A 14,896-nucleotide genomic window follows, 5' to 3' on the forward strand; every position below is an offset into this window, starting at 1 on the left:
AGGGTGCAGGGAAGGGGGTTGTGTAACAGGAGGGCCCCTGCTGCAGTCATTGCTCCCCAAAGGCTCTCCAGGCCCTGGAGCCAGGTCCCTCCACTCAGGGGGCTCTTACCGACTGCACAAGCAGCTAAAGGGGGCTGGAAGCTGAGGAGCAATCACAGCCCTGGGCACCAGCAGCAGAAGTTGGGGAAACACCATGGCTGCCTGCTCCATGGCACCAGCCAGAACAGCAGCTGCCCCACACTGCCTGGCTTCAGCTTCCCATCTGCGACTTTGCTAGGGGGCCCTTAATTGCATAGGGATAAGGGGAACATCTGACAGGGTAACCAGATTGGATGGGGGGGTGGGCGGGGAATAGTAGACATCATATACCTGGACTTCAGTAAGGCTTCCGATAGTCTCGCATGACATTCTTATAAGCAAACTACACAAATATGGACTAAATAAAGTTACTATAAGGTGGGTAAACAACTAAATGAAAACTGTTCTCAAAGGAGTAATCGTCAATTGTTTGCTGTCAAATGGGAAGGACATATCAAGTGGGGTCCCACAGAGATTTATCCTGGGTCCAACCCCGTTCAGTATTTTAATTTATAATGTGGATGATGGAGTGAGAGAGAGTGTGCTTATAAAATCAGGAGATGAGACCAAGCTGGGAGGGGTTGCAAACACTTTGGAGGACAGGATTAGAATATAAAATGTTGATAAATTGGAGAACTGGTCTGAAATTGACAAGATGAAATTCAATAAAGATGAGTGGAAGTACTACACATTGGAAGGAAAAATTAAATGTACTTATACAGAAAAAGGGGAAATAACTGGCTACACAGAAGTATGGCAGAAAAGGACCTGGGGGTTATAGTAGACCACAAATTGAATATGAGCCAACAGTGTAATGCTGATATGAAAAAGGAAAATGTCATTCTAGGATGTATTAACAGGAATGTCATATGTAAGAACAAGAAATAACTGTTCAGCACTATTCAGCAGTGGGGAGGCCTCAGCTAGAATACTGTGCCCTTTAAGAAAAAAGTGAACAAACTGGAGTGAGTCCAAAGGAGAGCTACAAAAAAAGAGATTTAGAAAACATGACATGACCTGTGAAGAAAGGGAGAAAGAATTGGGCATCTTAGGCTACAAGAGAGACAGCTGGGGACGATGAGGAGGAGGGATGATAACAGTCTTCAAATATGTAAAAGGTTGTTATGAAAAGGACAGTAATCAATTGTTCTCCATACCAGGGCAAAACAGGAAGAAATCTGCTTAGTTTGCAGCAAGGGAGATTTAGGTTGGATATCAGGAAAAGCTTTCTAACTAAAAGGATAGTTAAGCACTCAGGTTACGTATTATAGAGGTTGTAGAACCCCCTTCACTGTTGAGACCAGGATAGATAAATACCTGTCAGGGTTGGTCTAGGTATACTTAATCCTGCCTGAATGTGGAGTGATGGACTAGATGACCACTTGAGGTCCTTCTCAGATCTACATTTCTATGATTATATTCAGGACCAAAGGCTTAACAACAGGTCTAGAATCCCTGAAATACCTACCTCACTCTGTGTGACTTGCCTCTCAGGAAGAGAAAGCCATTAAGGAAGAGAAATTCTCAACCTGAGTCATGAGTCTAAAAGTCTGAGGATGAAGAAGTCTTTGCACTGGCTTTTTTTTTTTTTTTTTAAACAAATGAGCAAACAAATGATGTAATCCAGAAGAAAATATCTGAGACTGCAAACAGCAGGGTTTCATCTTGTTGTGTTTGTCACATTTCTGCTTATGACTTACATAAAAAGATTCAGAGAATTAAATTCCGTAAATTAGGATTAATTTTAGTTTTGCCTTTAAGATTACCATTTCTTAATGGGGAGATATTTGCTCCAGAATTATAAAAATGGGACAATACCTGAAGCCCGAAGGTTCCTGTAACAGGTTTGTGATCACTGATGCCATAGCTCATGTGACTGATATAATTATTCAGGGTCACAGAGATTGTCTGCTCTCCTTCACAAAAATCTCCATCCTCTGATGGATGCTGGGAGAGATTCTTCACCCTCCAAAGAATTCGATCTGTCCATGCTGGTTTCCGTTTCTTCCCACTACAAGAGTATAAGCAGAGTGGATGAAAGGAGAAGAAAAAACAGTGGCCAAAAGCTACAATGTTATGTAATTATATAATATCTATTCAAAGTTGATCCAAAATTGTAAAAAATTACAACATTCAAAGCAATCACATCTCAACTTTATTTTACAACTCTGCTCTAGCATGCATTACAGCCAGACCCATGGTTTATTTTATTTCAATTGAACTTCACTGTAAGAGAACAGCTTTCATGGGTCCCTCTAACTGGAAAGAAATAAAATGAAAAAGTGTGGGAATGGATTAGTCAGTCAGGAAATGATGCTTTCTCCTAGAACTCACTCCAAGAACATGCAAGAATCTACAGTTAATGCAGAAACTGTCCTGACCTCAAGCCAATGGCCATCCTTGGGTAGGGTATAGCACCCGTCAGACATTTCCTGCCTTTTGCTGATCTGTGTCACACATCGAGTATTTTTTATATATTCTTGGTTCCAATATTTTTTAAACAGGAATAATTTTGTATTAATAGCCATCTGGACAGCTTCACTGATTCTAATTATGTAGCTAGTAGTTTTTCCATACTATTATCACCTGTTACATAGAAGAGAGACAGCAATGGATTCTGCCAAGCTACTCCAGTGTGTTATAATGATAGCATAATTTCTATACTTAGTACACAAGCTTTTCCCTAATAAGATGCTTTATAACATCTAGTAGAGGCAAGTTTGTCTACAGACAGTAGATTCTTGCATCTAATTAGCCTGCAACCACGTGTCATGTCAAAACTGCAACCACTATGGTTTGGAGTTTCCTTTTATACCATATATCAACAACAAGAAAAGACACGAGCCTTTCCGGATTCTCTCGGTGATGGGAAGATGACTTTAAAGCAACAGTCCTCTTTATGGATATATCACTTCACAGTGAAATGGAGAAAAGATCATATCCTATGGAAGAGGAATTAGAATGCATTGCATTTAATTGAATTACAAGGGTTAAAGGAGCATGATACGCAAGGAAAACTGTCAGTTTGACAACTTTCAGCAAACTACCATAAACCAGAGGTACTGCTCAGATTAAATTCAGCACCCTTTCCCCTCCCTACATGCAGGTCTGACTCACCTTAAAATGAGAAATGGAAGGATTTTAAGCGATTAAGTAACTGTACACGAGGGAACCAATCCCATGTATTCCAGTAGTAATACAAACTGACAGAAATCTTTAAAAGCTGCAGTATGTCTGCTCTGCTGTGCAAGGCAATACGAAAATGAAGAGCCTGAATACAAAGTTAATACACTGTTTCCTTTATCTGATATGGAATAACCACATAAAGAGAAGAGAAGATCATAACATATACACCACTATCCAGAACAATATAAAATATACCAATCCACTGAAAGATAGTGGTTGGCTGGTTTAAAGCATCCTTTGTGAACATACTCAGAATGCAAAAATGTCTGCCTGTCCCCCATCTTAGGTGAATCTAAAAACCTGCATTTATATTAACAGAAATTGAATGCACACATTAGAGGTGTTTAAATGAAGTAAGTTGAGTTACAAATGCATCCAATGAAGTGAGCTGTAGCTCACAAAAGCTTATGCTCGAATAAATTTGTTAGTCTCTAAGGTGCCACAAGTACTCCTTTTCTTTTTGAGTTACAAAGAGAGAGTTCATGATATTCATATATAAACTAATGCCACATTACTGTGTCAAGATTTCTCAAGTTGCATAATTACTTATATTTGTTGGTTACTGAATTTTACAACGGGTTACACTACTGCTATCTGTTCATGCTCAGGTAAAAAGCCCACTGCTTTCAGTCCAGACTAATAAATTAAGATTAGTCTCAGTGATTCTCTTGAAGTGCTACAGCAGAGAAGATGCTGCTACAACTTTCAATTAGATTCAGGAAATTCCTGCAGAAAATCAGAAGGAGTCTGATTTTCAAATATTTCACAAGAATCAAATCAAAATCTGAGCCTTGTTTTGATTCTGCAATATCTACAATCTAAGAAAGCCAGAGAGTCATCTTCTTACTTAAACCAAAACAGTGTCTTCTGCCCCCTGAAAATAAAAATAAAGATAAAGTATAAGACTCCTGATGGTCAGGAGCTAATTTCTCCATTGCAATGTGCCCTGCAGATCTTGTAAATATTAAAGCAATTTGGAAACAAATTAAATTCACAGATTAAATATTTTACAATCTTTATTTAAAAAATTGTTTCAAACATACCTTTATGGATGATTTAAAGCAGTGGTTTTCAACCAGGAGTATGCGTACCCCTGGGGGTATGCAGCGGTCTTCCAGGAGGTACATCAACTCATCTAGATATTTGCCCAGTTTTATAACAGGCTACATAAAAAGCACTAGCGAAGGCAGTACAAACTAAAATTTCATATAGACGAAATGTTTATACTGCTCTATATATTATACACTGAAATGTAAGAATATATTTCAATTGATTTATTTTATAATTATGGTAAAAATGAGAAAGTAAGCAATTTTTCAGTTAATGTGCTGTGACACTTTTGTATTTTTATGTCTGATTTTGTAAGCAAGTAGTTTTTAAGTTAGATGAAACTTGAGGGATATGCAAGACAAATCAGGCTCCTGAAAGGGGTACAATAGTCTGGAAAGGTTGAGTGCCATTGATTTAAAGCAACTAAAAACTTCCCTGTAGTGTCCCAGAAGTCCAGGAAAACAACGGACTGCGAATGTGAAGTATCATATATTCATTTATTTAAATCATCAGGCCATTTGTTTCCCCCCAGAACTTTGCAAGGCAACATTAGTCTCTGATGACAGTTTATAGGCCTACTTTGGGCTTTAACAAAGTTAAGTGATCAGACTTTTTGGCATGCTGAACAATCTTACAAAGATAGAAACTGGCTAAGAAAAGGAAAATAGGATTTTCAACTGAGGAAAGTTCCAATGTTCTGTACTATGTCCAGTGTTTGATATATTAATCTGCAAAAGTGGGTAAACTGTGTCAAAACGTGCTGATGACAATTATTTTGGTTAGTCAAAACTAGAGACGGGTAATGAACTACAAAAAGATCCAACAAAAGTAGATGAACAGGCAACAAAAAGGCAGATAAAATGTAATATTAACAAATGCAAGGTAATGTACATTGCAGGGAATAATATGAACTACTCATAATGTTGGATCATATTAAAGTAGTTCTGTATTAAAATCACAAATGAGCTTGATTCCCCATAGTTTAAATTCCAGGGTATTACTAATTAAGAGGTCTCTTGGTTTTTGGTAATGTTTCTCTCCCTCTATGTGTGAAACTTGCAAGCTGCTAATTGCGTTAGTACATTCTAAGACAGAGTCTGTTCTCAAAGCAATTCTTTGTAACAACTACTCACAGAGAGACTCCAAGCAATACTCTAAACAATAGAAACAGCACCCAGAGATTCCCTGCCCTTTTGCTGTATTCATCTCGCTTTGTTAACAATTGTGATTAAAATAGAGATAGAGGATGAATGTAGATGGATGCTTGGTGTGGATAATAACTGAATGATCAGAGAGGTGCCAGCCTAAGAATCCAGGTTTCAGAGTAGCAGCCGTATTAGTTTGTATTCGCAAAAAGAAAAGGAGTACTTGTGGCACCTTAGAGACTAACAAATTTATTTGAGCATAAGCTTTCGTGAGCTATAGCTCGTTCTTTTTTCCTAAGAATCCAGTGTCCATCAGCTGAAGAAGGTGTCAAGTGGAAATAACCAGAGGACCCCCGGAGGGCAGACTGGAATCCACCCAACAGCCTCAAGTATGGGTGAACCAAAGAACAAGATAACATCTGGCAGCACGGAGCCATCAGGAGTGTGCCATCTGCTGATTGATTCAGCAACAGCATGATGAAGCAATTCCCATAGACTGGCATAAGAAGAAATTTCTATAAAAATGGACTCTAGAAAGTGAGAACTTTGGGGTCTGATTCTGCAAACCAACTTCCAGGAACATCAGATGAGCATCTGACAAGGCCCTGCTCCCTCCTCATGTCCAGGCCACCTGGCCAGTGGCTTAGCATGAGCAACTCTAAGGCTAGTAACTATGATAACAACCTTGCAGAACCTGTGTGGGGGTGTGTGTGTAGAAATAATGTGTGAATAAATATGACATTGAATGGAAAATTATAGCTACAACTAACCGCTTACTATGATTCTTTCTGTATTCACAATAAATGTGGTATTTTGCCTTTTCCCCTTTAATAAGATTCTGCTGGTTTTTATTTTATTGGTATAACAATAAACCTTAATGGGTTCTAGACCACTGGGGGGAAAACTTGGTCATAGCGTGGCAAAAGTCAAACAGCAGAAAAAGAGTTTTCATGAATAAAAAAAGAGTGAGAAAAATACCACAAATATTAAACAAAGCCATTACATAAATCAGTGTAATCCCTTCAAAGGTATAACCAGATCCAGTGGCTAGAGGCTGATGCTACAAAAATTCAAACAGGAAAGTATGTTAAATTTATTTTAAGTGTAGCTGTGTGTAATCAACCATTAGAATAACTCACCAAGGGATGTGATCAACTTGAAGTCTTTCAATCAAGAGTTGATGTCTTTCTAGAAGCTATACTGTAGTTCAACCATAAATTACGGGGCTCGATTCAGGAATTACTAGTTGGATGGAGTTCAATGGCATGTGTCATGCAGGTCAGATTAAATGATCACACTGACCCTCTTCTGACCTTAAAAACTGTATCTATGAATGCCACATTGAGTTCTGATAACTATCTCACAAAGAATAGTAGAAACAGAAAAGGGGCAGAGAAAGGCAACAGATCATTACAGGTATGGGGAGAATTCTGATGAAGAGGGTAGAAAAAATTGGGATTGTTTAGTTTAGAGAGGAGACTAAGACAACAGGACATGACAGAAGTACACAGACTGAATGGTATAGACAAGATAAACCAGGAGCTCCTATCTTCTCATTATACAAAAACAAAGGGACATCCAATTAAACTGAAAGGCAGAAAATTTAAAACTGATAAAAGGAAAACATATATAATTAAACTGTGGACCTCAGCCACAGGATGTCACTGAAGCCAATATCTTAGAGAGCTTCATGAAAGGATTAGAGATTTATAAAATCATGACTGGTGTAAAGAAAGTAGATAAGGAAGTGTTGTTTACTACTTCTCATAACACAAAAACTAGGGGTCACCAAATGAAATAAATAGGCAGCAGATTTAAAACATATAAAAGGAAGTATTTCTTCACACAACGTACAGTCGACCTGTGGAACTCCTTGCCAGAGGATGTTGTGAAGGCGAAGACCATAACAGGGTTCAAAAAAGAACTAGATAAATTCATGGAGGATAGGTCCATCAACGGCTATTAGCCAGGATGGGCAGGAATGATGTCCCTAGTCTGTTTGCCAGAAGCTAGGAACAGAGCGACAGGGGATGGATCACTTGATGATTCCCTGTTCTGCTCATTCCCTTTGGGGCACCTGGCACTGGCCATTGTTCGAAGACAGGATACTGGGCTAGATGGACCTCTGGTCTGACCCAGTAGGGCCATTGTATGTTCTTATATGGATAACAAACATCCACAGTTGTATTAGATAAGGCACTTCTGGGTTTTTTTAAATGGGATATAAATTCATGAGCAAGAGTCAGCCACTAAATTATGGGGTTTAGGAAGATAACCTGCCCACAGAGAAAGCATTTCATAGCTTTGTGCTCTGAGGTTTCTTGAATTTTCCTCTGAAGTATCTGGTATAGGCCATTCCAAGAGACAGGATGATAGTAATTTGTTATGTTCTTATGAAGTAATGAAAATCAGCTTTCACATTCAGATAAAACAAAATGTGTTTAGCTTTTTTTCTTAAGAAATAAGAAAATGGGTTCAAAATATGAGTGTATCAACCCACAGGGTATTCTTTTATTAAAAAACAAAGTTGGGCCCCTGAAGACAATGCTTTTGAATAAAAAGATTTGGTGCCTGGATTGTCTATTTAGCTCTTCCAAATGCAAGCTCAGACCCACATTGTCACTCCCATTCCCCTCATGTGACATGGAAACCCCTCTCTTCAGCCAGAAGAGTTCATTTATTCAGCATTGCTCATTAAATGAACCAGATAAACTAATAGGTCTAACAGCCTCATAGTCAACATGGGGGAGACATATCAAAGGCCATGGAAGGCTGAGCCTCCACAAACAGCCTTGCGTGGCCCCACCCACAATCCGCCTCCAGACCCCTTCCTGCTTCCTGGTGCTGTGCTGCGGGGGGCTCTTCCCCACTATGGCTGGGGCTAATGGGGGTTGGCCTGTGCTCTGAGGCTGATGGACAGGGGGCGCTGCCCACACGGTGCTCTGGGGCTAAAGGGGGCACACCACCCGCCACCTACTCAGTGCTCCAGTGCTGGGGCTGCAACACCCGCCTGGCACTCTGGGACTGGGGGCACTCAGGCAGTCCAGGGCCGGCTGAGGGTCGGGGGGAGGTGGCTGCGTGGAGGTTGCTGCTCTGGGCTCCTGCAGGAGGGGTGGGGCCTCCCCAAGCCCAGGGTTCACCCACTGCCCATGATAGTCAACTAGCAATCTGGGACAAATTAGGTCTGTTTAGTTGATCAAACTGATATTTACTAAGACACAAGGCTTATCTCAGACCGTTCCCTGACTGAACACAATATATTGTGCTTTTTACCTCGTGTCATACACATCAGAGTGAAGGTCAAACTTATAAGTGGGTTTAAACTGCAAGGGACCCTCTATAAATTCCTGGAGAAAAGCTTCCTTCTTCTTTGCCATATTTAACTGCAGAAATAAAACAAATGTTATAAACAATGCGTTATAAAGGGCAACCTGTAAAGATTATGTTTAAAATCAGAGATTAAAGAATCATTCATGAAGGAGATGAGGAAGCATCTTCTAAAAAGGATCAAAATTTTTATACACTGCAACACATCTTCCAAACAAAATGCATAGGGGCTCCTTTGCTACTGCTAGAGCCTTTAAACTAACCTTTCTAGAAATACTGCAGCAGTTATTCTGGAAATGCAGATGTGCTAGGGCCAGCCCAATAATAGTTTAAATGACCTCTTGGGGGTGCAGGGAGAGAGGGAGAGAGAGACAATAGGACAATTTACAAGCCAGTAAAGTTCACTGAAATCTTCAGTCAGCACTGCACCTGAGTCAGAATGAAACAGAGCAACAAATATACATACAAGTTAAGTAGGTAATATTTAAGACTGAAAAGAAAGACTTCATAGCTATACCAGTCCCAGTAGGGAAAGAGTAGGAATAATAATGGGAACTCAAAGCTACTCTAAGTTCGGCCTCTCTGAACAAGGGACCCTGTAGTCCCTGTAGGAACTTTGACAGAAGATGAGAAAGCAGAAGCGCCAATGTAAGCTATTCTTTAGTATGTGTCAGGACTAGAACCAGAAGAACATTAAAGAGGGACAATACCTGGTCCTTTTCCCATAGTAGATTGTATCGGCTATTGCTTATTGACTCTCGGATAAAATGTATTCCATAATCTGCTATCCGGAAGTTGAGATCTCCGAACCAGAAAAGAATGCTATTAAAAAAAAAAAAAAAAAAGACAGTAAGTGTTCATGGTTTCCTATAAAGCTACAGATACCTCTGTGTGCAAGTGTGTGCGTGTGTGGTTGGGGTGGAAATCATGAAGATAGGGCGAAATTACAATAAAATGTTGAAAAATGTACGTTATTCCATTGCTTAGATACTTTTCTATACTTCTAATCTAAACACCACAAACAAAAATCTTCATTTAGTGACAGTTAAGGTTACAGAACGTCAAATCCACCAGTCCAAAACTTTAAAGGGATGGTAATCAAAATAAAAGGGAAAGTTTCCTATATTACTTGACACGGTCAACACTGCCTACTACACAACAAACTCCAGCACTCCACAAGGCCTATATTTTCCATTTCAACAGGTACCAATACTCATGGGCAGCAGGTATCAAGGCAGGGGAAGGCTCAGCCTACCCAAACTGCCTCTGTGGCCCCCTCCTGCTTCCCGCCGGGCCCAGAGTTCTTCTTTCCCATGTGGCCAAGCCCCTGGCCAGTGGCACCAGAACTCTGCGTGTGTGGGGCCGGGGAGTCTGGGCAGCTGTGGGGAGCCGTGGCAGACCCTCCACCTGCCTGGGCAGCCCCCAGCCCGAGTCCCCATCCCCCAGGTTCCCCAGCTGCCCGAGGCAGGAGGAGGGTCCACAACTCCACACAGCTGCCCACACAGCTCACCCTGACCCAGCTTCAGCTGGGGATGGAAGGGTGGAGCTCGGAGCTGCAGCCCGGCCACAGTGAGAGCCGCAAGTGGGCAGCTGTGAGGAGCCACAGACCCTCCACCTGCCCCGGGTGAGGGGGCGGGAAGCCCATGGGCAGGAACAAGGGCTCGGGGTTGCTCGCAGCTCCCCACTCTTATCATGGCTGGGCTGTGGCTCTGAGGTCCCTCTCCCTGACCTGGATCTGGCCAGGGGGAGAGCTCCAGACAACTGCCTGCCTTTGCCTTCACCTCGGATAGGTCCCCCCCTGCCACTTTTGGGATGGCTCCGGTGCCCTTGCCCCAGGCCGAGGCTAGTGTAGGCCGGCCTGCAGTCAGGGACCCCAGGTGGCTGGAGCCAGTGCTCACACTACCCACCCACCCAGCGCTTGGGGCTGTGCTGCCAGTTCACCTAGCGCTCCAGGATGGGAGTGGGGCACACTCAGCTGCCTGCCTGCCCGCTTGCCGGGCACTCCAAAGTTGTGGGGGGGAGGGCACAACTCTAGGCTCCAGCAGGGGAAGGGCAACAGGCCCCGGGCAGAAGGGGTGGGCCAGCCAAGGGCCTACCGAAGCCCGCCGGTCACTCACAACCTATGCCAATACTCCAGTGTCATCAACATTTTGTGCAAGCTTAAATGGCACCCTCCACAGTACTGAGGCAGAGTAACTTCCAAATGTCCGGTGTATGTGATAATAAATGCTATCAATCTGTTGCATTATAGTGCAATGTTGATGAACCTGGGGTACATATTGCTTGTTTTAATTTGTTGGAGATGGGAAATGAAATCCTCTAGGAGTAGGTTATCGACAGTGTTGAACACAATACAAAAGCAGCACGGAAATGAGCCTTTTCCTTTCACTTCTCAGTTCCATATTTAAGGTTTTGCCCTACTAGGGAGTGTCCTAATACTTTACTGAATGACAGCTAATTTATTAACTATTTCACATTTGGTGTGAATGTATACCTTCAAATCAGCGGCACTGCGATGGGTACCCGCATGGCCCCACAGTATGCCAACATTTTTATGGCTGACTTAGAACAACGCTTCCTCAGCTCTCGTCCCCTAATGCCCCTACTCTACTTGCGCTACATTGATGACATCATCATCTGGACCCATGGAAAAGAAGCTCTTGAGGAATTCCACCATGATTTCAACAATTTCCATCCCACCATCAACCTCAGCCTGGACCAGTCCACACAAGAGATCCACTTCCTGGACACTACGGTGCTAATAAGCGATGGTCACAGAAACACCACCCTATATCGGAAACCTACTGACCGCTATTCCTACCTACATGCCTCTAGCTTTCATCCAGATCATACCACTCGATCCATTGTCTACAGCCAAGCTCTACGATATAACCGCATTTGCTCCAACCCCTCAGACAGAGACAAACACCTACAAGATCTCTATCATGCATTCCTACAACTGCAATACCCACCTGCTGAAGTGAAGAAACAGATTGACAGAACCAGAAGAGTACCCAGAAGTCACCTACTACAGGACAGGCCCAACAAAGAAAATAACAGAACGCCACTAGCCATCACCTTCAGCCCCCAACTAAAACCTCTCCAACGCATCATCAAGGATCTACAACCTATCCTGAAGGACGAGCCACCACTCTCACAGATCTTGGGAGATAGACCAGTCCTTGCTTACAGACAGCCCCCCAATCTGAAGCAAATACTCACCAGCAACCACACACCACACAACAGAACCACTAACCCAGGAACCTATCCTTGCAACAAAGCCCGTTGCCAACTCTGTCCACATATCTATTCAGGGGATACCATCATAGGGCCTAATCACATCAGCCACACTATCAGAGGCTCGTTCACCTGCGCATCTACCAATGTGATATATGCCATCATGTGCCAGCAATGCCCCTCTGCCATGTACATTGGCCAAACTGGACAGTCTCTACGTAAAAGAATGAATGGACACAAATCAGACGTCAAGAATTATAACATTCAAAAACCAGTTGGAGAACACTTCAGTCTCTCCGATCACTGGATTACAGACCTGTGGGTGGCTATCCTTCAACAAAAAAGCTTCAAAAACAGACTCCAACGAGAGACTGCTGAATTGGAATTAATTTGCAAACTGGATACAATTAACTTAGGCTTGAATAGAGACTGGGAATGGATCAGTCATTACACAAAGTAAAACTATTTCCCCATGGTATTTCTCCCCCCCACCCCATCCCCCACTATTCCTCTGATATTCTTGTTAACTGCTGGAATTAGCCTACCTTGCTTGTCACCATGAAAGGTTTTCCTCCTCCCCCCCCTCCCCCCGCGCTGCTGGTGATGGCTTATCTTAAGTGATCACTCTCCTTACAGTGTGTATGATACACACACAGAGAACATGAAACAATGGGTTTATATAAATCTCTCCTCTGTTTTTTCCACCAAATGCATCCGATGAAGTGAGCTGTAGCTCACGAAAGCTTATGCTCTAATAAATTTGTTAGTCTCTAAGGTGCCACAAGTACTCCTTTTCTTTTAGCTAATTTATTAAGTTTTTTTTTAATATAGGGTTGGGGCACTTCAGTGGTTCAGTGCCCAGAGAAGGAGAGATCAAATGACTGAAATGTGAAATACTTATATTTTGGTGCACTGCACTACAGATAATGGGAATTTTTTTAAATTACAAAATATTTTTCTATATGCATTGTTGTTGTAGCCATCTTGGTCCCAGGATATTAAAAAGACAAGGTGGCTAATGACAGGTTTCAGAGTAGCAGCCGTGTTAGTCTGTATTCGCAAAAAGAAAAGGAGTACCCGTGGCACCTTAGAGACTAACAAATTTATTAGAGCATAAGCTTTCGTGAGCTACAGCTCACTTCATCGGATTGGACCAACTTCCGTTTGTGAGAGATGAGCTTTTGATCTTACACAGAGCTCTTCTTCAGGTCTGGAAAATGTACTTAGGGCTTGTCTACACTGCGACATTTGTCAACAAAAGTTTTGTCTTTCACAGGTACTTAAAAAAAGCCCTTCCCCCCCCCCCGCCCCTGTGAAAGACAAAAGTTTTGCTGATGCAAGTGGCAGTGTGAACACCGCTAGTGGGACTTGAAGTATTTTGTCAGCACTTATTGACAGAGAGCGTTCACACAAGCTGACTTTTAGCAACAAGGCTGTGTCTGCACTTAAACGCAAGTCCTCAGTGTGTAGCACTTAAACACAATGTGAAAGACTGATTAGCATAAACAGTTAACATATTTCCAAGGAACTATTCAAGTTGAAGTGGCCAGCTAACACCACTCCATTCATTGGGGGGGCAGGGGGGAGGAGAGATGAACTCCTACTTTTATTCTTTAAACCATTTTAAGTAATTCCTGTAAAATTAAAAAAATAAAAACCAGACTAGTGGCCTGAAACAGATAGTGGAATATTTAGGTTAGAAATCTGAGAGACAGTGTAACACTCAGGGCAATTAAGTACTGGTGGATGGAGACTCCATCAGTAGATGTTCTAACAAATCCATTTAGGTAGATAAAATTGCAAAAATGCAACAACATACTCTCTACTCACAAAGAGAAAGGAGAATCTCTAGCATTTATGGGTTTTATCTTCTAAAAGCTCCAACCACTAGAAAACTACATCACTCAAACTAGATAACTCAATACTACTTTCAGAGTAGCAGCCATGTTAGTCTGTATTCGCAAAAAGAAAAGGAGGACTTGTGGCACCTTAGAGACTAACAAATTTATTTGAGCATAAGCTAAACGAAAGCTTATGCTCAAATAAATCTGTTAGTCTCTAAGGTGCCACAAGTCCTCCTTTTCTTTTTGCGAACACAGACTAACACGGCTGCTACTCTGAAATCTGTCATTATGCAAGGCACTGAATGTAGCCGTATGTAGTGGAAATCTATCAACTTCATGAAAAAATCTCATACAGATATAGACAGACATCATCTTCCTTTCCAAAGGAATGCATCCGATGAAGTGAGCCATAGCTCATGAAAGCTTATGCTCAAATAAATTTGTTGTCTTTAAGGTGCCACAAGTCCTCCTTTCCTTTTTGTCAATACTACTGGAGATTAGCAGACAGTACAATCCTGCAGTACAAGCCTCAGATCTCCAGGAGATCTTTTCCAGCTCTTTCCATTTGAATTCAACGAACACATCCACTGAAGAGACATTTAAAGTAAAAGTGTAACATGTGGAAGAAGTCCTCAGACAAATCTCTATTTAAAAGAATGTTGTGAAATGAACCCATGACAGACACTTATCTCAGAAATGACACACTAGTACTTGGGTGTAACACTCACTCATGGTCTAGAATATTTGGCACATTCTCATCTTCAAATTGCTGCATTTCCAGAATTTTCTCAAAGTCATCCAATCGTTGCTCAGCATTCTCAATGTGAGCAGGCAAATGACAGTTCATGAAGCAGATCGTACGACCATAGAGGGACATACGAATGGTGACTCCTCCTTTGTTCCCCTGAAGTGGAGAAATAACAGCGCTCCTTGAAGTTATGGTCAACAGCTGCAAATTTATCTATTGCTACAACATATGTAATTTCAAACAGTGCTATTAAGGAATAAATATTTTGGTTTTGTTTTAAA

The 14,896-nt window shown here is 41.8% G+C and overlaps 1 protein-coding gene across 8 annotated transcripts in view; it reads right to left on the reverse strand.

The window, feature by feature from the left end:
* INPP5K (inositol polyphosphate-5-phosphatase K) overlaps positions 1-14,896 on the reverse strand; it is a 38,536-nt gene that overhangs the window by 10,096 nt on the left and 13,544 nt on the right. For 5 of the 8 annotated variants that reach the window (XM_038375492.2, XM_038375501.2, XM_038375500.2 and 2 more), the window contains 5 exons: positions 14,596-14,771; positions 9,497-9,608; positions 8,733-8,842; positions 4,112-4,138; positions 1,897-2,089 (listed from right to left, as the gene is read on the reverse strand). In XM_038375492.2, the coding sequence (XP_038231420.1) occupies positions 1,897-2,089; positions 4,112-4,138; positions 8,733-8,842; positions 9,497-9,608; positions 14,596-14,771 (618 nt within the window). The remainder of the gene's footprint in view (positions 1-1,896; positions 2,090-4,111; positions 4,139-8,732; positions 8,843-9,496; positions 9,609-14,595; positions 14,772-14,896) is intronic. The other 3 variants (XM_038375498.2, XM_038375497.2, XM_043499342.1) reach the window with 1 other exon arrangement.

Source organism: Dermochelys coriacea, chromosome 17 (genome assembly GCF_009764565.3).
Source record: "Dermochelys coriacea isolate rDerCor1 chromosome 17, rDerCor1.pri.v4, whole genome shotgun sequence".
Taxonomy (NCBI): Eukaryota; Metazoa; Chordata; order Testudines; family Dermochelyidae; genus Dermochelys; species Dermochelys coriacea.